The sequence below is a fragment of the Coenobita brevimanus genome, chromosome 11 (genome assembly GCF_032717465.1).
Source record: "Coenobita brevimanus isolate Jiangsu-jjx chromosome 11, ASM3271746v2, whole genome shotgun sequence".
NCBI lineage: Eukaryota > Metazoa > Arthropoda > Malacostraca > Decapoda > Coenobitidae > Coenobita > Coenobita brevimanus.
Window position 1 is genome coordinate 12,053,029 of NC_136964.1, and position 24,514 is coordinate 12,077,542.

The 24,514-nt window shown below is 42.3% G+C and overlaps 1 protein-coding gene across 1 annotated transcript; it reads right to left on the reverse strand.

Annotated features, from left to right (window-relative positions):
* Window positions 1–941: 941 nt before the first annotated feature.
* On the reverse strand, window positions 942–23,426 carry LOC145411207 (activating signal cointegrator 1 complex subunit 2). Its single transcript, XM_080281273.1, has 17 exons — window positions 23,326–23,426; window positions 20,621–20,707; window positions 19,082–19,236; window positions 17,716–17,896; window positions 15,846–16,043; window positions 14,949–15,151; window positions 13,792–13,974; window positions 11,840–11,972; window positions 11,507–11,638; window positions 10,689–10,825; window positions 9,565–9,742; window positions 8,405–8,569; window positions 7,537–7,715; window positions 4,408–4,569; window positions 3,081–3,344; window positions 2,070–2,251; window positions 942–1,127 (listed from the first exon to the last, which is right to left on the reverse strand). Exons 1-17 carry the CDS (start codon window positions 23,410–23,412, stop codon window positions 1,012–1,014), a joined length of 2,742 nt encoding a protein of 913 aa, XP_080137399.1. The 5' UTR covers window positions 23,413–23,426; the 3' UTR covers window positions 942–1,011.
* Window positions 23,427–24,514: the final 1,088 nt, after the last annotated feature.

Sequence of the window (24,514 nt, forward strand, 5' to 3'; positions counted from 1 at the left end):
TTTCTATTGAATCAGGCTTCCCACCCCAATCAGTCTATTACAGGGAGGGTCTACCATAATGCTAGTACATATTTCATATCTGGAGAGGGGGGTACAAATGATGCATCTTTTGTTTTTTATAATTTCTTGCCTCCAGACACCTCTTTTCAAATGAAATACAAATCTGTTATAGTTGTTGTGGCCCAAAGCTCATAGGGATGTGAACCTGGTGGACTGCAGGCTGGAAATGTCCCCATCCTGCAGTCCAATATGAAGGATGTTTGTATAACCGTGGCTTAGTTACATCCAGGCTGACGTTTCCCTTTTCCTGCAATCCACCATCCGGGGTAAAGGGAGGTGAAGGATGTTTATATAAGCATTGCTTAAATACATCAATGCCACCACATGAAGGCCTCCCTCTCCAGCAACAAATTGGTTAATGAAGGCTAATCTAACTCAACCAGTCTGAAAAATTCTTGACAGAGTTGCAATAAAAGCATCAGACAGCAAAAATATACCATAAAATATTTCATTGTTTTGAAGGGGTTAACCAAACAACTAATGACACAAACAGTAACAATAATAGTAATAATAATAAAATTACTGATAATAAGTGAGCTAAACTTACTAGTGCATCTTCCTTACCAATAAGGAAGGAGGAAAATCACAAAATAATCTTCCTTCCTTTGCTATCAATAAGGAATGAGGAACGTAAGGAACGATTATACAGTATTTCTGCATAGGCCTAATGACATAAGCAATATTGTGGCATAGATAAGTTGCATCACACCATACAGGCCATACATCACCACACCACACTGCAATGCACCATACCACATCACAGACCAGCCACACAGTACCACACCACATCATACCATACCAGATACACCACCACACTACACTGCACCATATCACATTATACCACACACTACACTTCACCACATTACACCACAACTCACCACCTTCATTCCACACTATACCACACCCTATAACACCACACCACAGCCCCATCACACCACACTACCACCCCAATCAGTTATTTCTGTTAAACTTAGCCTGTGCTCCTTGTCGTTTATGGTCATTCCTGTGGATCATTTTGTTGCGATACTGGCGGCTCTGAGCGTGGCCGTGGTTTGTATCTTCCTTATCTGTGAAGGGAAAACGATCAGTATTAAGACTCTCAGGTTCAAAGGAAGAAAATACGGTACTTCATGTGGTGAAAAGATTTCTCCACTATCATTATCATCATCATAATTATAATTTTCATATAAGAGATGGGATGAGGCTGGACCCAGAAACAAGGAAAGAGAAAGTACAAAAGACATTCAACAACATCATCATCATCATTATCACTGTCATCATCATCATCATCATCATCATCATCAGCCTAATTCTAATTTCATACAAGAGATGGGGTGAGGCAGGACCCTGAAACAAAGACAGAAAAAGTACAAAAGGCCTTCAATATTATAATCATCATCATCATCATCACTGTCATCATCTTCACCATCAAAAAAAAATAAATAAAATCAGTCGAACCAGCAGAATAACACAATTTGGTGATACTAACAAAGCTCTCATAATCTGGATAATGTTGTTAGCAGTAAGAATACACTACAGTATAAAAACTATACAAATTGTTAGCAGTGAGAATAAACTATGAAATGACAATCCTGCACAATATTCAGGAGATCTGAATGTGGCTGTGACTGTCTTCCTTGTCAGCAATGGAAGGGAAATAATTAACAAGGAGAGCATGAAGGAAATGTCTGCAGAACTGGGCTTATGTACAGATTTTAAAGGATATGAAGACTGACAGTTAGTGTGATGATGTACACTGGTAAGCACAAGTGATTCTGATTAATTTGGATGGGAGGTGCTGTGGCTTCAGGATCAGGCAGACTCATTGGAACATGCACCCAGTGGACTGCAGGCTGAAGCTGCCCTTATCCAGCAGTCCCCCACCCTCCTTTTAGGGGATGTGAAGAGTGCTAAGGGACACTTGTTTTACTAAGCAGTGCCACATGAAGGCATTTCTCTATGGTATCTACTCTGGAAAACCTCTCACTCTTCTCACATACAGTACTTACATTTCCCACCCCTGTACCCCCTCTCCTCATCACCACCACCTCCGCCGCCACCCTCACTGTGCCGCCAACTCTTGCCGCTGTGTTTTGTGGAGCTGTGGGATATCCTGGGACGCCTGTCACCCATACCGTTGCTTAATTGTGAACCCTCGCCTCCCCTGCCTCCTTCACTGTGCCATCTTGGTCTGTATATACCATCAACAACATCATTAGTATTATCTAAATATACTGTAATATTACAATACTGTTATCACTTAAGATGACTCTACACTGTGTGACAAGCTAAAGGGTTCTTGCAATCCACAAAACAATTTACTATGCTAGGTGGTAACCATGTAACAAATGACACCTGGTGAGTTAGTGGGTTAAGATGCTCTGCACTGTGCATGAAAGGGTTTATATCTAAGGGATGGTCAGAGTCTGCTGCTCACATTATGCCACACAAGGATGAGAGAGGCCGGTCAGCCTTGCCTTAAATGACAGATTAGCCTTTGTCCCCAAGCTCGTGATGATGCAAAAATTGGTTACATGATCGATGAATGGACACAGACTGTTATCGAGAGCTATTATTAATGACACAAAGATTTTATTTTTATGCATCTTATTCTTATACATGAATATGGAAAAAGTTTGGTGGGCATAGTTGAGTGTGTGACATTATAAAGTGAAATGTGTATACAATATGTTACTGGACACCACACAAAAACATACACACTGCAACATGTGTGCATGACAACTACATTGTTTAATCTCATGTTGCGGCCCCATGCTCATGTGGATGTGACCCCAGTGGGCTGCAGGCTGAAGTTACCCTTTTCCTGCACAGTCCATCCTCCTCCTTGCAGTGGACAGCAAGCTGAGGGGTGTTTGCATAAATGAGCAGTTCCACCCTCCAGATATATCAGTGCCAGTATATGAAGACATCCTTTACCACCACCTTCATAACACCAACTAAATTTAAAATCCATAAAATAATAAATCACACTGCTTCATCATCATCATCATCCAACTCACCCTCTGTTCCTATAAGCCTCTCTGTCCATTCTCCTCTGTTCCGTTCTCTGTCTCACAACCTCGGGATTCTCACAGAACGGTCTCATTTCTGGTCTGGGCTGGTTTGGGGTCGGCACGGGGTCTGCCTGGGGTCCATTTTCCGAGGGCCCGGGGCCGGCATTTTGCTCTGGGGTTGACTGTTTGGGCTTGCTTGACTTTTTGGAGAAAATCCGTTGGACGCCTCGAGTACTGAATTTGTTCTTGGGTCTTACGCTGGGTTGCTGCCTGTCAAGTGTGGAAGGACTTGTTACTATTTACTACTACTTCTACTGCTTTTGCTACTACCACTACTACTACTACTACTACTGTTACTGTCACTACTACTACTACTACTGTTACTACTACTAAAACTACTGCACTACTACTACTACTACCGGTACTACTACTGAATTTGGTCACATGGTAACTTGGTGCCTGTGAAATGTGGGAGGTCTGGTTGCCACTACTACTACTACTACTACTATTACCACTACTACTACTACTACTGCTGCTGCTACTATTACTACTACTACTACCACTATTTGGACACATGGTAACTTGGCGACCGTGACTTGGTGGACTTGTTACTGGAGATCACCCTACAGTCAAACAGTAAAGTTAATGTGCCTCTCCTACTCAGTTTCAGGACTGGATCTGTACATGTCTGAATGATATGTAGTGGAATAATGTCTACCTCTCTACCTCTCACCAGACGCCTTAATCCCATAAGGGGTGGCCACAGACAAATTGCCTCCATGTCGCCCTGTCCCCTGCCACTTCAATGCCCTCCCCCCATCTTACACTTCTCCCTCATTCTCATTCATATATGGGTAATAATATAAACCTGCCAGACGCCCACATGATTACTCCTGCCAAGAAAAATTAAAACCAAGATAACATGACTGCAAAACCTCCATGAGTTTATGATCTAACTACCTTATTTTCAGTCCGACAGGTGGCATCCCATTTCAAGAGAGTACATGCTCATCATCACCAACCTTCTGCCACTAACTTAAGGGGTGGAAAGGACTGAGAAACAGTAACAGGAAAGCACAACACCTACAGAACTAGTAACAGCATTAAACAAAAGTACTTGCCTACGTGTCAAGTGGGGTTGGTGGAGGATTAGTGCCCCTCCCTGTAAAACAATTAACTCTAAGCCCTTGGCCACCCCATTTGGGATACATGGTGTCTGGCAATGAATGAATGAAACTTGCCTATTCTGAGGTTGAAGAGATGAAAATGCAGAAAAAAATTAATAATAATAATAATAATAATAATAATAATATTCTTAATAATAATTACGGACCTATTCTGAGGCCGAGAGGTAGTGGTAGTATCTTTATTCTCAGTTGCCTCTTGAGTCAGTGTGCTGCCTTCCTCCTCTGCATCAGATTTCTCGGATGAATCCTGACTGTTGCCGTACTGTATGGGAGCATTTAGTCTGCCAGCTCCGATGATTCCTGGACGTCTGTTTGAAATACAGTTCATAAGGTAAGCAGAACTGGCTTATGGTAATAATTATATGGTTAAGAAGCTCCAAAACTTATTACAACTGTCTGGTGACAAAAGGAATAAAACATCTGACAGTAGTGAAGAAGCTGATGAAGACATTCAGCACTACTGACTGCCAGGCTGCCATCCTGTTAGTATGCGTACCAGGGTTCAGGTGCTGGTGCAGGTGGTTGGTGCTACTTAACTCAGGTGTCCGTCCACCCTTTGTGGGCTGGTGAGTAATGAGAATCCTTGGGTAACACCTAGGGGAAGTAACTGTGGTAACCTGCAGGATGCAGTGGCCTTGTACTGTATTAAAGGATACAGGCTTGGACAGCGGATACTTGTGTAACGGACTGGAAAAAAGGGACTCTGAAACTCGTATAACGAAGTGCATAACTGACAGGAGAAACAGGGTTAAGTTAACTGACCCTGCTCGCATCACCGAATTTGGGTCTAAGTTGGCCATTCTCCTATCGCTGGTGTCCTGTACAGTGGATGCTTGTATAATGGCACCAGCCTCTACAAGCTCAAAGGCCTATGTTACAGAGATCAGCACCAGTAAGCACCTCATGGCATCCATCCCCACGTTTGCCTTTAATACAAGATAAATAAATGTGTCTGGGGAGAATAAAAAAAAAAAAAGTTTGTTCTCCTTTTAAGCATGTTATTTCTCCTCAGATGAATCTTGGTTGTTGTAATACCACTGGAAACCCTCCTGATGTGGATCTGGCTATGGATTCTGAAGACAGGCTGGACAGCATACAAAAACATCCATGAAGTACTGTAATGGAAAGTTGAACTCTGATTAAAGTTGTAAAGAAACAACAGAAAGGAAAAAAAGATACCATACTGTACAACATAATTTGTGTGGAAGTCTAAAGCTAAGAGAAGTACTGGAGGTAAGATACAGTTGTCATTGTTGCTGTTGTTGTGGCTTTACCCTGATCTGTCTGGCCAAGCAGATCCATCAACCACATGCAAGTAGCTGCCTTTCTGTGGCAGACATTTCAGATGCACCTGCTGCTAGAACTACAAGTACTGTGTGAAGGTACAAAGACAAGAGGGAAGATGAGGAAACCAATACTAAACTGAACTAAGAGTGAAAACTATACCCAGTTTACACTAACTTGGCCCATAATTTCGTCCTTTTGCAGCTTATTTCACATCCTTGTAATAGCACTTCTTCATGACTAGTACAGTATAACTATAGTCTGTGACGTGCTCAGCAGCCCTGTTGGGCCACCAAGCACTTGCCACCAAGAAACACACTAACAACAAACCTGACATGGACCTGCTGACATATCCAGCATGCCCATGCAAAATATTACCCCATTCCACAGCAGTATGACCTGCAAAAGGGTTCCCAGTGTCTGGTGAAAAATCAGGCACGAAAGTGAGCATGGCTTACATGCAATCATAATTTACACTGTCGGACAGTGTCTTTTGATGTATGGCACGTCAAAATCCAGGGGGGTCACATGTGGACAGACACACACGCAGAAACAACACTTATCTGCATCATATTATGGATTACAACTCGATAATCACAATGGGGAGAGGGCAATTTCAGTCCAGGTTGGCATAAAAAGGGTGGGAAACACATGCATTGTGACCCACTGCACTCCATTCAATGGACATTGTTCATTATAGCAGACAAAGTTCAGTGGCCTTCATAGTGTCTGTTAAATCCTACATCTGGTCTCTTGGTCATTAAAGTGAGAGTCTACTGTACTCATTTCATACTTTAACTTGCCTAAAACTTCCTTGTCTCCATCTTGAGTGCTGTGTTATAACAGTACATTAACACTAGAATATGATACCAGTCAGAAAGTAGTATGGAAAGGAAGAACAGTAGCACTGTCTTTTTCTATCACTTACCTACCTGAAATAAGCTGCAAAAGGACAAAAAATATGGGCCAAGGTAAGGTAAAAGAACTATAGATGAACTGCACCCAAAGAGAAATTGTCAAGCTACAAAGAGAATGGCTGAGAACTGAAGAATGTGGAGACTGAGAATAGAAGAATGTGGAGACTGACTGACCCACGTGAGAACCTGAACCTGGCTGACGAAACAACAGTATGGTTTGATCGATGGACGGAGGCATTTAGTCTCATGGCTCCTGTGACTCGTGGGCATCTGTTAGTGAGGAAAAATATCATCACTGTCACCACCATCATCATCATCATTATTATTACTCAGACCTTGCTTTTCCAATGAAAGGATGGGATGAGATACAGTCTACAAAAGCAAGACAAAAAACATAACAGCAGGATACTTCATCAACAGCGCACCCAGTAATATATACCAAGAAACTGAAGGGATTTGTGACATATATAGTACATCAAAATTAAACTTACACACACACAAAAACAAATAAATATATACAAATCCAGATCTGTCTTCCCACCAATACACATGGTGAGGGAGGGTCCACAGAGACAACTTAAAGTATGTGGAGGAATTTTTACAATCTATCTGTGTATTCCAATAAGTGAATATTGAAGCAGTATTTCCCTGAGTAAGTGTGGCACCTCTTACAACTCAGCACTGTGGATGGAAATGAGGGGGAGAAGAGAGAAGGGCAAAGGAAGAGAGGAGTGAAATGAAGAAGGATGAAGAGAGGATGTGGAAATGAATGAGGGGAGGAGAGAGATGAGAAGCGACAGAAGGGAAAGGGGCGAGAGGAGTGAAAGGAAGACTGATGTAAAGAGGAAGTGGAATGAAAGGAGAAGAAAGGGAGTAAGGAAGAAATGAGAGGAGAGGAAAGGGAGAAAGGAAGAAAAGAGGAGGGGAGAGGGAGTAAGGAGGGAAAGAGAGGAGAGGAGAAGGAATACGGAGGGCAAGAGAGGAGAAAATGGTGCTGGGAAGGAAAGAGAGGAGAGAAAATGAAATAAGGAAGGAAAGTGATGAAGAGTACCAGATCAAAAATGTTTCCCTTACTTCTTAACGTTGTCAGCATTAAATTCGTCAATATTGCCGGCTTCGTTATCATCGTACGTATCATCATATTCATCATCATACGTCCAAGGTCGGTAGTCTTCTTCTTCCTCATAGCGGAATTCATCTTCATAGATACTGGTGCCGCCACGCTCTTCATACTGACGTGCGATTGCTTTAAGCTGGAGGAGGAGGATTTGTGTGATATTTCTATACCTCTTTCTTTCTCTCTCTATTGCGCACACACACACACACACATGTAAGCATACTGTACGTGTATTCAGCATCTTTGATGCTCTCAGCTCTCCCTCCCCATTACAGAATCCAAAATGACTACTGTGCCTGAAGTACTGAAATAAAAGTGACCCACATATACAGCTGGTCCTCCACACTGAGAGGGGGTATGATGTAACTTGTCCCAGAATAATTAGCACCCTCCCAAAAATAGTCCAAGCAGTTGTATTTTGATGATGATTACATAAAATCCCTTTGCTGCGCCACCAAATCATTATACATTAGAATCAACTTCTTTACAATGTGTTTTGCAACTGAATAACACTGAGTTGTTATATAATCTTAAAACATACAGTATATTAGCCATTAGCCTACCAAAAACTTATCAATAACTGAAGTGGTGGTGGTGCTACTGGTAGAGTGGTCAGGTCAATGCATATATACTGTTGCCTACAAACTAAGGTCCAAGTCCATGAGGTGGCCAGTGTGCAAGTCAGTCTCCTGCCTTTGGATGGCCTGGACTAAGAGTAACCCAGCTTCAGGCCCTACACTTGGTGACAGGTGAAGTAGAGTTCGACAGTTTTTTATATGAATAAGAGCAGCTGGCAGTACACAGTAAAATATGCTGTTGGTTTACCTTCTCTATTGTTTCAGGGTCCTCTTCATACTGAACCACAGCATGTTTTTTCTTCCCTTTGTGTATCCTTGAGCGGTCAACCTGGGATTTGCTGAACACGTCAAATTCATCATTGTTGTAAACATTGGCTCGATCCAGCAACTGATGCTCAGACTTGTTTGGCACCTTTGCAAAAATACAGGAAATCATCATCATCATACTCATCATCTTAATCCTATTTCTATCTTCAAACATGGGGTATGTACGTCTTTATATATATCATCATCATCCAGACCTCCTTTCCCACCCTAGGGCAGGGTGAGGAGTAGCAATGTCTGGACAGCCCAAGTTTGACCAATCCAATGGGCCATGCTTCCATTCACTCATCATCCAAGCCCCTGGAATCCTGGCTCTTTCTGATACGTCAAAAACATTCACCACGTTCTGTAGCTTCACATTAACATATCCGATAGAGTCAATCTGAATGCTGTCACGTTAAAAAGGGGTGCCCAATCCCTGATCATGCGCTTCTCCTCACAATATTCATCCATGCAGCTAAATCTCTTGTCAGTTCCCTAGCCTCACAGACCTCCAAACCTTTTCTTCCTCACACACTCATCCACCATATCCCTCCACCTTCTCCTTGGCCTACCTCGCCTCCTCCCTCCTTCAAATTCACACACATATATACCCTGTTCACCACTCCAGTGTTATCCATTCTCTCCACATGACCATATCATCTCAGTACACCCTCTTTGATTCTGGTGTCCACCGACTTCCTCACTCCACATCGTTCATGAATCACATTGTTCTGTATCCTATCCACTCTCTGTACTCCACATACATTCCTCAGCAGTCTCATCTTTATCATTGTTTGTTCAAAAAGGAAAACAAAAAAATAAATTACCGGTATGCCATGTCCCCTTTTATCACTAAGGTCTAAGGCACTGCCATAGAAAAATATTCACCAAAAATAAAGTAATAGACATATAACTTCTTTTTTTGCATCATGAAAAACTGTGATAAATTGCCTTTTGAATGATATGTAGCTTATTGCTCTTTAGGCTGGTTATTGTGCAGTAATTTTAATATGATGCGTGGATGTGTCAAAGGAATCTCTGGGGTTGGACTGCACATGACGCACAGCAATACCATCAGAAACTCAAAGGGTTCATTTTAACCTGGTCATCTGCGGTTCGTGGTTGTGGTGGTGGTGGTGATGGTGATGCTGGCTGTGGCGGGGTGGTAGAGGTGGTGCTCGGGTCAATGGTGGCTGAACGGTCAAGGGTGGCCAAGGACGGGGGGAGGTTGTTCTCCAGTAAGGCATTGATGACCTCTTCTGTTGAGTAGCTGTAGTATCTGGGAAGTAATAATAATAATAATAATAATAACAACTTTTATAATAGTAATAATAATAACAATGATAATAGTACTAGTGATAAGAACAATAATTGCAATGCAATGTTAATTCACTCTTGCTCTAGTAATAACAGTAATTTTTCCCCCTCTGCCTCTAACAATTTTAACAATTCTCTCTTGTTCTCTGTACCGTTACTACAGTAAAACCTCTTATATACAGCTCTCTAACACCCAGAATCCTCTAACAACTGGATTTTTTCAAGAGGTCTATTGTTAGTACTTGGATGGGTGACCGCCTGGGAACACCAGATGCTGTTGGCATCCCTACGTGTCAAGTGGGGTTGGTGGAGGATTAGTGCCCCTCCCTGTAAAACAATTAACTCTAAGCCCTTGGCCACCCCGTCTGGGATACATGGCGTCTGGCAATGAAAGAATGAATGAACTATTGTATACTAAAAAAAAAAACAGTCAAAGCAATGTAAACACAACTAAAATAATAATCACAAATTCAAATTTGGCGCGTGCATATGTGTGCCGTCAGTCGGTACCCACCAAGGGTCCTGGCTGTTTCGGCCGTAATTCACTTTAGGCCACAACCTAACCTAACTCAACTTCAGCAATGTCATCTTGATGATGTTTGGTTATGTAAGCTGTTTAGGCCATCTTCCAGTTTGGAGGTCTGATGAAGTTAGGATAGGGTAAGTTAGATTAGGTTAGGTTAGATTGGATTAGTTAAGGTTAGGGTCAGATTACATTATGTTAGGTTCGGCTGAGTTGGTTTAGTTAATTTCCCAAGTAAGTGTGAATGGTTTTACTATAGACACTGCCTGAAGTAACTATCATGGTCTGGTTAGGTTTTGTTTTGTTATGTTTGGTTAGGATGTGTTATGTAATGCTATGTTAGGTTGCGTTAGTTAGGTTCATAAGACAGTGTGAATGGTCTTACTGTAAACACTGCTTAATGAAGTGATTGCCAAGATCAGGTAACAAATCCTGAACACTGGACACCATTGAGGTCAACTCCACGTCATCAGGAACAAGGCCGTACCCATTCATACCACTCTCGTCAGTCTTGTTTGGCACCTGAAAGTAAATACATAGGGTATATATGTATACTGGATCTCCTCTATTTAACACACTAATTCAAACACTACCCTATGCGCTAGATACAATTCTGTACTAAACTGAGGAATTGCATTTTAGGTACTTTGGTTTGTATTTTATGCACTTTTGTTGCTAAACTGCATAACGGATAATGTCAGACAATGGAAGTGGCTCCTCTAACAAAGGTTATCAAAACAGGCAGACTGAGGTTTGGCCATGTGGGGAGGATGAAGGATGACAACTGAGTGTGGAAAGTGAGAAGTGTGAATGTCCAGGGTAGGGTTGTGAGAGGAAGACTGAAAAAGTTGTGCGATGAGGTCATACAGTGTGACCTCAGGGAAAAAGGACTAAACAGGGAAGCTGCCAGAGATCAAGCAGCATGAAGAGCTGCCATTAGGTGACCAAGGCTGACACGTGCAAGCATGTTGGAACCCCTACGAAACTGTGTAACAAAATGAATGAAATGAAAGATGTTACTATACACATATTGAAATCTACCAGAATTTAATCATGTTTTACTCGCTAAACTGGGCAGTGATAATGGAGAGGTTTGTGAGCTGAACTGATTGCTTACTAAACCAGAGTGTAATATCATGTAGGACTTATGGGATATGATTAGGTTAAGGTTTCTCTCTCTCTTTCTCTCACACACAAAAGTACCTCTGAGGCATTGCTGGTTGATGAAGACTGTAGTTTATGGTCAGTTAGGTCAGCTGTCACCCCACCATCATTCAGCGCCGTCGTTACCACATCCGTTACAAAGTTCAGCATTGTTGTGTCACCTCCATGTTTCTGCAATGAAAGTGGTAGTAACAGTAGTAATAGTATAAGTTTTAGTATTAGTACTGGTATTGGCTGCAACCCCAGGCTTATCTGGCTGTGAACCCACTGGACTGGAGGCTGATGCTCCCTTATCCTGCAGTCTACCACATTCATTTCAGGGGATAAAGAGATATTCAGAGCATACAGACAGGCAGATAGTCCTACACCCACCTCAAACAGCTCCAGGTCGGGCCTGAGTGGGTAAATGGAGCAGTAGTCAGCAATGAAGGTCTTCTCACCAGCACAACTGGACATGGCATTCATGAAATTCTCCACACACTCACCCACAATTGTTGCTGATGGCCTAAGGGATAAAACAACACACATATTTATACTCTCGGTTGCTGGAGGAAGATAGAAAGAGATCTGGGACGAAGTAAGAGTGTGACATTAAGGATAAAAGACTGAACAGGGAGGCTACTAGACACTGAGATGCGTCAAATATTGCCATTATGCAACAAAAGGCAACACATGTAATTCTGGCGAAGTCATTGAAACTAAAAGGAGAGGGGAAGGGGGGAGGCTATGGGTTGTCACTCAGTGCAGAGCCACCTGATGGTAGCACTATATATATCAATTATGTGTGTGTGGATGCCTCAACCTACAATACATCAGTGGCACCTGATTCTTCTATACAAGTATTTGGCTCTCATTATTTTTTTTTTTCCCTTATTTGAGGAAACAATCTTGCAAGCTTCCATCATCTGGTTCCTTCCATCTTGAAAAAAAAGAAAAAAGTATAGCTCTTCTAAGCTTAATAAAATAATCCAGCTGTAGTGAGAAAAATTAGATATCATATTAAAATCTATCTCTATCTATTGCCAGACGCCTCAATCCCATTTGGGGTGGCCACAAACAAATCGCCTTCACGTCGACCTGTCCCCCGCCATTTCACTGCCCTGCTCCCAACTCACACCCCCCTCTCTCATATACCTCTCCACCCCATATTAAAATACTAAATGAATAAAGCCTTGCTATAATGAACTTCTCTCTACCAACTTTCAGCTTTAACAAACTCTCTCAGTCTACAAAATTCTCTCATATAAAATACTCAGTTCTTTATACGCTAAATTTACCAACTTTCAGCTTTAACAAACTCTCTCAGTCTACAAAATTCTCTCATATAAAATACTCAGTTCTTTATAAGCTAAATTTAGCAAGACTGATATACATGTGTATTAGCTGTGGAAAAATGTCAAACAGGATGACCCCAATAAATGGTTCTCCCCTAGGAATTCACATGGCAGTATCTATGTGTTGAGGAAATGGTTCAGTCTACTATGCTCTTTATTCTATCTATCGATTGCCAGACGCCATAATCCTGTATGGGGTGGCCATTTGTCTTTGAGTTAGTTGTGTTATGGGGAGGGGAATAAACCTTCTGCCAACCCACTTGTTGACAAGTAGGGAACACATGTGGGCTGGTTATATGGGTAACATCCAGCCTTATAAATGGTTTCCTGGCTTACAGGAAACCATTAGGCTTGTCATTCAGTGTAAAGCCATCTGAAAAGGAAAGAAGGGTAATAAAAAATGATCGGAAAGATGGGAGGAACAAGAAGAGAGGAGGACAGGCAAAAAAGAATGATAAAGGTGAAGGAAGAAGTAGGCAGCACTCTAACTTGGACTAAAATTGTCATCTCTCCCTCTTCACTGCTGAGTTGCACAAGAGATTAACTGCAATATGATGCTAGTCATGAAAAAGTGCTTGGGAAAGGACATACAGCCACAGATAGCATTGTCTTTTCCTGCTGCTGAATGAAAATCTTGGCCATGGTAAGGTTACAGAACTCCAGAGTGAGTGTGGCTGTGGAGCAGAATATGAATACATGATACAGGGTAGGTACTGATAATAGTCTGAGCTGCCCCACACCACACAAAATATCACCTGGTGGAAGGGAAGTGGAGTGTTATATATGGGCCACCCTGTATATACACACACACACACGCACACACACACACACACATTTTCTAGTGGAGAGAGGCACTTGTGGTAAAGGAGTGAGTTAAAGACCATGAGCATTAATGATTCTCTCTCTCTTTCTCTCTCTGTCACACACACACACTTTATCTGAGCCAGGGTAAAGTGAACAAACTATGGGAAAAGAGATATAAACACATACTCATCTTCCAGTGGAGAGAGGCACTTGTGGTGGTGGAGAGAGCGAAAGACCTTCAGCACCTCAATTCTGGTTATATTCACCTTGTCCATCAGTCTCGTGTCACCACCACCACCACCACCACCACCACTGTCACTCACTCGATGAATCAGCGCCGGGAATATTCTGTCATAGAACTGGCATAACCTGAAACAGAACACACACAATCTGGATATTAACAGACATACAATGGTAGTCATCATCATCATCTTCACTCACTTCACGTATCAGTGTCTGCAATACTCTGCTGGAGCACTGACATAACCTGAAATATTTCAATAAATCATCCTTACAGCCTTGCTATGGTAGTCATCATCATCATCATCACTCACTTCACCATGGCTAAATGAATCTCTACGTTTACTTGACGTTGTGCCAAATACTTGATGAACACTGTTATGCTTCCACTGCAAGTGGTCAATTCAATTCAGCTGAGTCAAACACCTAACTGCCAAAGGGTTGTAATTACTGTGGATCAGGTCATGTTTCATATGGAAATGTATCTATCTTTCTACTACCAGATGCCTTAATCCCATACGGGGCAGCCACAAAGAAATCATCTCCACATCACCTTAATCAAATAAAATATTAAAAAAACATGCTACATAACTACCTATCTACTGTATTTACAGCCAGACACCATAATCTTGTATGAAGTTGCCGTTTTTCTTTGAGTTAGTTGTTTTACCAGGAGGGGCACTAACCCTCTGCCAACCCACTTGTTGACATGAAGGGAACATGTAATGGGTTGGTTATATGGTTACCACCCAGCACTGTAAATGGTCTCCTGTTTTACAGAGAACCATCAGGCTTGTCACTCAGTGTAAAGCCACTTGAAAAGGAAAGAAGAGTGTTAAAAAGTGACAGAAAAAATGGGAGAAATAGGAAAAGAGGGGAGCACACACGGAAAAAGAGTGATAAAGATCAAGGAAGAAATGGGCAGCATTATATCAAGTGAGTGGATGATGATTAAAACTAGGAAGAGAGGAGGGCTGACACAGAAAAAGAATGATAAAGGTGAAAGATGAAGTGAGCAGCATAACATGGATTGGATGCCGGTCATCACCACCAGTACATCACCTACAACAAAATTAAAAAAAAAAACAATGCTGCACACTTACTTGACTTCAAAACTTTCGTGGCAGAAGTACTTGGCTCCCGGCGGATGCAATGACAGGAACACTTGTAGTGATGAGAAAGTGTCCAAGAGGAAGTGAACAATGTCTTCCAGCTCTGATGGTGATATTCGGTCGCTGGAGTTGTTCAGGGCAACGGGAAACGTGTATTCCGACACTCCAAGTTTGTCCTCAAATTTCTCCATGACCTGTGGGGGAAGAAGAGGAAAACTGTCATCATTATTATCATCATCATCATTATCTTCTGTCAATGGAATTACTTAGGGCAAAGGAAACATATATTCCAACACTCCAAGACTGTCTTCATTTCTCTCCATAGTGTGCTAAGGAAGAAAAAAAAATCATCATCCACATTTCATTTCCTACCCGAAGCTACGGGGAGGCAGGTTCATCATCATCATCATCATCATCATCACCCAGATTGCCTTTCCCACCCCAAGGTAGGGTGAGGTAGGTTCCGGAGAGCTTGAAAAAACTGAATGAATGAAATGCTAATCAAAGTCTGCCCAACTGAATGAGCCACACTCCTATTCACTCCCCATGCAAGCCCTTGGAATCATCAGTTGTCATTATTATCACTGTCATCATCAACTAAACTCACTACACTGACTAAGTGGATGGTATATTCACACTGTGTGGAGCTGGGATGACCTCAACCACACCACTGTAGTAACTGGGTTAATGCTTGGAGATGTGTGACAAGTTCAGTTACATAAAGGGCAGAGAATAGTGTGTTACATTGAGAGAGTGGATGGCACATACATACTCACCAAATCACTGTAGTACTTGGGCTGATGTGTAAAGATAATTGACAACATGAGTAGGTATTATAAACGAAAGACAAAAAAGGTGCCACATGCAGTGAGTGGACGGCCTACTCACATTGCGTATGGAGCCGACGGCCTCAGTCAAATCATTGTAGTAGTTGGGCTGGTGTTTGAAGATGTTTGACAGCATAAGGGTGACAAGCTTGCGTTTGCTTCGTCCATACAACATACACAGGTCAAACAACTTGCAGATATCGAACAGGTAATTCTCGTAGATTATGTCACCAAACACCGACGGAGTTATGTGGCACCACTGGCAAAAATACAAATAAATAATGGTAAGAAGTATACAGTATCATCATCATCATCATCCTGATCCCTTTCTCCGTCCTCATCACCACACACATCAAACAACTTACTCATCCTTACCTCATAAATAAGACGCATTGAATTTCATTAAGCACGGCTTAGTATTCTAATTGCGGGAATGGCCCAGTCCTATCAGGTGAAAAATATAACATACTTGGTGGGAATAATAACTGTTGCTACTCCCGCTATTAACAAGCAGTGTCATCCTCAGTTAAATAGGTTCATTCATTCATTCATTGCCAGACGCCATGTATCCCAAACGGGGTGGCCAAGGGCTTAGAGTTAATTGTTTTACAGGGAGGGGCACTAATCCTCCACCAACCCCACTTGACACATAGGGAGAACATTATGCCAACAGCATCTGGTGTTCCCAGGCGGTCACCCATCCAAGTACTAACCAGACCCAACGTTGCTTACTGGTGGTAATAATGGGCAAATCATTAATTTACCTGTTGGTAATATATTGGGTCAGAATAATAAAATGCAGTAGACTCTTGATTTAACGTACCTCGATAGACCGGATATCAGATTTAATGGACATTATGAAGCCACCTGACTTCCATCGGCTATGATGAACAATGCCTGTTATGTGGGGCACTATACATGTGTTTCATGGAACAATGCAATGAAATGGATGTGCAATAAACTGGACAGGGGTAGAATTATGGGTCAAGTTTGTGTAGAGTAGGTATAGTTTTCAATAACACTAGAACTGCTACTGAACTCATTTACTTTCAAACATGTGCTTGAAACTCCACCTCAGGGGCACCATCAGACATAGCAGTGTTAGGGAGCTTCCTCAACTGACAAGAAGCCCCATGACTCACCCCTCTACTGATTTATTATCCACTTGAGGCAGTATTAAAGTTACCATAATGGTTTCTATGTACCTGGTGAGATTTATTTATTTTTTTTCTGCAAAAGAAGAAACCAAAGGCCAAAGGCTCTCAAAATTGTTCCCTCCAAGAAAAAACATAAACAAGATAGCAAAGAGCCAAATGCAAGATCCAGTCATTTTGAGATGCCTGGACACAAGGCATTTAAAAGACTGGAGGTCATAGGTAGTGGGAAATACAGACAGAGGAAGGCAGTTCCAAATTACCCATATCCTGTCCAATCACAAGTAAATTCAGTGACACAGCTCCTCTGGCTGACGTGACATATTTCCTAATGGCTATACAGAGCATTCCTTTAAGTACATTAGACAACTAGCTATACAGTAAGGCATATACAGTACTACCAATAATAATAATCATTGATAAAAACAATAATCATGATAGAAATTGTCCACATCATCATAACATCACAGTTCAAACATTTGCACGTACCAATCCGACACTCCGAAAGTTGTTTCTCAATGACTACCGCACAACTTACCACAATACGGTGCACTGATCTTTAAGTCTGTACCTGTACACATGAACGCACAACCAACAGAATTTTGCTTCAAGTTTCTGTGCATGATATAAGTCTGTGATCTGGTAAAGAGTTCAGAGGTGTGCTTTTAAAAATCATGTATCCTTCCTAGCTACTGACTGGCTTAGAATATTTTACCTTGCATGTGAAGGACCAGCTCATAATCACACATGAAAACCTGAAGCCACTGATATTCTCACCTTACTTTCCTTATGTGTGGCCATCCTGATGTACACCAGTAGCACCATCTTGTGTATGCTTTCCACCACTGGCCTGATACATTCATCCAGGTCATCGGTTTCATACCAGCGATGGGCATTGCTTAAATATGACTCTAGGCTGTCGTGTAACCCAACATCATATACTACTTGTGACCAGAACCTTGAGAGGGGAAAGAGAAAATAAAATACATGATTAGATTAGAGTACAGACAGGTTCCGTTACACAAGCATCCGTTACATAAGAAACCAATGACAAGACAATGAGCAATTTAGACCCAAATCTGGTGATGTCGGCTGGGTCAGTTAACCTAACCCATACCACTTGTGACCACAACCTCGCATGAGGAAAGAGAAAATATGATACATGATTATAACTCTCATCTTAAATGTCACGACCAACTTGCCTAGCCCAAGGCTCCTCATGGGGCAATGTAGGATTGGATGATGGATGGATTATATTAGGGTACAGGCAGGTCCTGTTATACATGCATCCACTATATGAAAAACTGATGAAGTGAGAATGGACAATTAGACCCAAATTTGGTGATGCCAGCAGGATCAGTTGACCTAACCCCATTTTTCCCATAAATCATGTACTCTGCTATGGTAGTTTCACAATCCTTTTTTTTTAAATCTGATATACGAGTTTCTGCCATCAGTCCTCCGTTAATATATCCCACTCGTATGACAGGACCGGCCTGTATGGTGGGTGGGAAGAAATTATCACAATTTTCTTTACACTTTCAGTTGGCTGACAAATATCATCTCGCCATCATGAATGCTGAGTTGTAAAAATAATTAAGATTTCTGAGTGCGACATAGAGAGGCAGAAGAGGTAGTGAGGCTGGAGAACTGACAAGTAATCTGGATGATGAAAGAGTATAATGCTGGTCACAAAGAAGTGCTATGGAAAGGCTTTGGAGCTGTAGAACTGCTTTATTATGCCATCAAGCTGCATGAAATAAGCTGCTAAAGGACAGAAATCTTGGCTAAGCTGAGGTGAGCGAATTACAGTATAGTACATACTCCCACATGCGAACATTCAGATTCCAAAAAACTCTTCACTTTCCAAGATACTTCATTACATTAATTGTTCATGGTACTGTAGGCTGTTTTTCTTAACCTTATTTTCTCAGTTACCATTATAACTCTTATCTATCTATCTACCTATAGCCAGTCACCTTAGGCCTAATCCCGTAAGGGGTGGCCACAAACAAACAGCCTCCATGTTCCCCTGTCCCCCGCCATTTTGCTGCCCTCCCTGCAACTACTGCCAATTAAAACTATCCACGTCAATGTTTTCACCTTGCTTGTAGGCCAAAACTCAGTAGTGTTGATGGGATACCTGTGATGAGGCAGTGTGAGGAGGTGGCGTAAATCTTCTGTCAGAAACTCCATCACCTCCAACCACGAATCCAAAGCACCCACTATCAATGCACCACCACCCACTGGAGGTCGTGTGTACCGGATGTGTGTACTGCGTGTTGCCCATCCCTTGTGCTGAAAACATACATGAACAGATTAACCCCCTGTACACATACACACACACACACACACACACACACACACACACACACACACACACACACACACACAGATCCTCTGGTGGTCAGTCCAAACAGCTCACAGCCAACAGGTCCCAGGTTCAGATCCCAGGCAGGAGGAGACAGCTGGGCAGTCTCCAAACACCCAACTCCCCTGTTAATCCCCTGAAACTCGGCAACACCATTAATACCTTACTCCTGTTGCTCCCAAACAACTTTATCCAACCTATCAAAGGTTTTTCCTACTGAAGAGGTGTGTGAAGGCTGTGTCTAACCCTTCCAGTTTAAAATGTCTATTCTAGGCTATGTAAAATTCCCAGGAGATGGCACAGAAAAAAATAAATAAATAAACTCATTCAAATACTGATCTAGCAGTGAACATGAACCTGGTGTATAAAGGTTGCTGTGAGGCTGCTTCCAGGGGTGCTGAGATGAACTGCCTAGTTAGGGTGACACAGACCCATATAACAGGTACAGATTTGTGGGAAGGTGGGGAGGGGAAGAATACACCCCCCCTCCCCCCATTTTGGGCAGACCAGTAATTACTTTTTAAAAAGTGTTATTTACCAAAATATATGTAATAACTATATAACTATCTCACATGTCTGTTATCATCAAATTATTTCAATGAAAAGAGGAGTTTGGTGATAAATTTGAGAGAAATTGGTAGCTACCAACAAATTGGACACAGTATAACGTCAGCCTCTTCGCCCAACTGGTTCTGTACGGCACAGGTGCGCTGTACATTGCCAAGGAAGAGTTGCAAGCATGTTGGAGCCTTTACAAACAACACAATTATAACGATGAGATGCGTTTGGGAAAACCAATCGTTGAGCCGGAGTATCGTTAAACGGGGACGTTATAGCACAGAAAGTACTGTATAGGGATGTGTTTGGGAGTCTTGGGATTCCCCTTCCCCAACCAAGTCCAAAACGCACCCAAATGAACCCCAGAACAAGTTTCTAGCTCATCTAAACCCCCCGAGAGCTAAAACACACGTCTAAAAGCAGTTTACAACTCACACAAACCCAAAAATAAAATCTGAAAATCATCAAAAATGTCTGGAGAAAAATGAAACTTCTAAACTGCACCCAAAAATGACAGTGTTCACCCCACCTATCAGTCAGGCACATTCATCTGAGTCTAAAACAGTTTATAAATCAACCAAAACACAAAATTTAAATATATCATCAGAATAGGTTGAAAGAAAACAAAACCCCATTGGATAACTGGGGATTTGCCATCAGTGGGCGGGGAAGGGTGTTAATTTTTTCACATCACTAAGCCAGGGTATTATTTAGTGTAGGGGGGAATACCTGTACAAACAAATTGATACTCACTAATGCTGGAACTCTCTTCTCAACACCTTTTTTGTCCATAGAGATAAACTTCTGGTCCAATGGGTCATCAAGGAACTCAGTTTCACTCTGAAAATATGTATTAACAAGAATATTAATACATAAACTAATATACACTGCTATTTCCTGATTATTTTAGCTTAGGCGAGTGTCAGAGCTGAAGGGGTTAGGTACTGTCTTCCTTTACCCCTCATATGTTGAGCAAAAGCTGTCAAGATGTAGCAAGAATAAGATGGAAAATTATAAATGCAGTATTTTTCTCTGTAAAGATCGTATTTAGGGGCACCACCAGATAAAGCTTACCAACCACTCCTTATTCTTTACAGATTTCTGGTAGGCTGGGACTGGAGTGTATTGGTGTTGTGATGGGGAGAGGTAGATTGAGATGGTTTGGGCATGTGGAGCAGATGGGGGATGATAACTGAGTGCAGAAAGCGAGAAGTGTTAATGTTGGGGGTAGGGTGGTGGGAGGTAGACCAAAAAAAGCCTGGGATGAGGTCACTGAGCATGACCTCAGGGTTAAGGGACTAAATAGGGAAGCTGTCAGAGATCGAGCAGCATGGAAAGCCACCATTAGATGACCAAGACTAATGCATGGAAGCAGGTTGAAAACAAAAATGAGGCACAAACACCTAACTGATTCACTTCACCTATTCCCTGGTTGCTTTTATTTTTTTTCTTTATCTTTTCCATCTATCTATCTATCTATTGCCAGACGCCTCAATCCCGTTTGGGGTGGCCACAAACAAATCGCCTCCAAGTCGCCCTGTCCCCCGCCATTTCACTCCCCAGCTCCCAACTCACCCCCCCCCTCTCTCATATACCTCTCCACCCCATCTCTCCACCTCATCCTCGGCCTCCCCCTCCCTCTTTCCCCCTCCACCTCACTCACATACACTCTCTTCGTCAGTCTTTCACCCTCCATCCTCTCCACATGGCCAAACCACCTCAGTGTGTTCCTCATAACGCTTCCTATCACATCCACATCCACACCACAACGCTCCTTTATATCCTCATTCGTCAGCCTGTCTCTCCATGTGACTCCACAGGCTCCTCTTAAATGTGCATAATTAAGTTTCATGTGAATTTTGTTTTCCTGCTGTTTTCCATGTTCATCTGATTTATTCATGTGTGTATGTTAATCCAATTTCTTCATGTGTGTTTGTTTCTTGAGCATAATGGCAGATGTATTACAACCACTACCGGTACCAGAATTTATTGTTACTGGCCAAACCTTACGCATTCAAAATCAAACCTTACGTAACCTAACTAATCTAACCAACTGTAACCGAAAGTAACCTAACCTAAGCTATATTTTAACCTGCACAGTTTAACCTTACTTAACCAAACTCAAATTGGAAAAGCACATAAATTTTGGTAGACTGACGAAGAGAGTGTATGTGAGTGAGGTGGAGGGGGGAAGAGGGAGGGGGAGGCCGAGGATGAGATGGAGGGATGGGGTGGAGAGGTATATGAGAGAGGGGGGTGTGAGTTGGGAGCAGGGCAGTGAAATGGCTGGGGACAGGGCGACTTGGAGGTGATTTGTTTGTGGCCACCCCAAATGGGATTGAGGCGTCTGGCAATAGATAGATAGATAGATAGAGTACCTTTCAACAAATGTCCACCAATATGCACATGAAACAACATCTTCCTATCTATCAATCTACTGCCAGAAGCCTTAATCTCGTAAGGGGTGGCCACAAACAAATTGCCTCCATGTCACCCTGTCCCCTGCCATTTCACTGCCCTGCTTCCAGCTCATGCCCTCCCAACCTCTCTCATATACCTCTCCACTCCAACCCCCCATCTCATCCTCGGCCTCCCCCTCCCTCTTTCCCCACTCCACCTCACTCACATACACTCTCCTCATCAGTCTCTCACTCTCCATCCTCTCCACATGGCCAAACAACAAGCTTCAGAAAAATAAAACAAGAATTAAAACAACAGGAAAACAGAATCACCACCAAGCAGCTGTTTACCACCATAATCATAAAGAAATATGGAAAACGATCTCAGCGAATAAGCGAACTGATAGTCTTTCTCCTGCTTAAATGAACTGTGGATTACCAATTTCTGATGGTATATCTCTAAGTATTTTGTAGTTTCAACAGTGCTCTTCATCTATCTATCTATCTATTGCCAGACGCCTCAATCCTGTTTGGGGTGGCCACAAACAAATCGCCTCCAAGTCGCCCTGTCCCCTGCCATTTCACTCCCCTGCTCCAAACTCACACCCCCCTCTCTCATATACCTCTCCACCCCATCCCTCCATCTCATCCTCGGCCTCCCCCTCCCTCTTTCCCCCTCCACCTCACTCACATACACTCTCTTCATATTTATTTTAAAAACTGTACGTAACTATCTTTACATCTCTCTTCAGACATTATTTTTACCACAATAAATTACAATTCTACAGCTTAACTAAAAGTACTATAACAATCTATAATAAACACTTCTTTTTTATATTTAAATACAAGTTCTCTTGCCCTAGAAACCTCAACCCATTCCACTCGCCTGCAGCTATTTATTATCTTTTACACTATATACTCTCTAACTAACCATCATTCTTACAGCCTTAGAAATAGAATATAACAATCTACAATGGCCAATTTTTGTCTGAATTAATATACAGTTGTCCAATATACTATGCACCCATCCCCTGCGAACCCCAACCATATTTCACTCACCTGCCGCTTCTCATTTCTCAAGTTCTCCTTCTTCACGTCCACGTTTGGCCTCACAGCTCCTTTGGGAATGGCGCCAGTGTCACTCATGCTTAGAAACGGAGGATAAAATATATTGAAAAGGGAGGCGACTAACCCTTGTGCAATACTTGTGTTGTTGTGCCCTTTGCTGGATCCGTTCAAACTGTTCGTTACTTGGAGTCGACTTTGATATATTTATTTCTCCGTCTGCCTTAATACAGCCACAAATAGGAATTATTAACGTATAGTGAGAACTGGATTGTTAGTAATGGTATAATTGAGTGCGAGAAAATAAATATGGGACAAAGAAAAGAAATTCAGTCAAGTAAGCAATCTGTGTACAATCCCGTATCTTAAGCCTCCTTCACGGACGTCCTCTACTTATAATTTTCCTTCCATCCTTCCGTCTTGCCTTCCTTCTCTTTGTGCTTTTATCCTTCTTTCTTTTCCTCCTGACTACCATCCTTCCCTTTGCATTCCGTCTTTCCTTTCCTCCTTCTCACTTTCTTTCCCTTTTGTCTTCCTTCTTGCTTTCTTTCCGTTCCTTTTGCCTTTCTTCTTTCCCTCCTTCCTGTCTTTCTTCATTTCTTCCCTGCAGCCTTTCCCCTCTTCCTCCTGTCTTTTTTCTTTCTTCTTTGCTTCCTTCCTGCCTCCATTTTTCCTTCTCTCATGCCATCCTTCTTCCTTCTTTCTTCCTCTTCTTCTTTCCTTCCCTCCTGCCTTCCTTCTTTCCTCCCCTCCTGCCTTCCTTCTTTCTTTACTCCTGTCTTCCCTCTTTCCCTCCATCTTGCACTCCTCCCGTCTTTGCCTCCTTCCTTCCTTTCTTCATCCCACCTGCTTTCCTTCTCTTTCTCTTGTCTTTATTTCTTTATTCTTCCCTCTTTCCTGCCTGCCTTCCTTCCTTCCCTAAGACCATTCCTGAATTATGCCTGGCCACACCTGACATATACGTGGCCACACCTGAAATACACTTGGCATCTTCCTCTTTGTACTGTTTTAACTTCATGAATAAGTCTTAGGAAGGGAAGGGAAGGGAAGGGAAAGGAAAGGAAGGGAAGGGAAGGGAAGGGAAGGGAAAGGAAGGGAAGGGAAGGGAAAGGAAAGGAAGGGAAGGGAAAGGAAAGGAAGGGAAGGGAAGGGAAAGGAAGATCAAGGAAAGCAGTGCAAAATT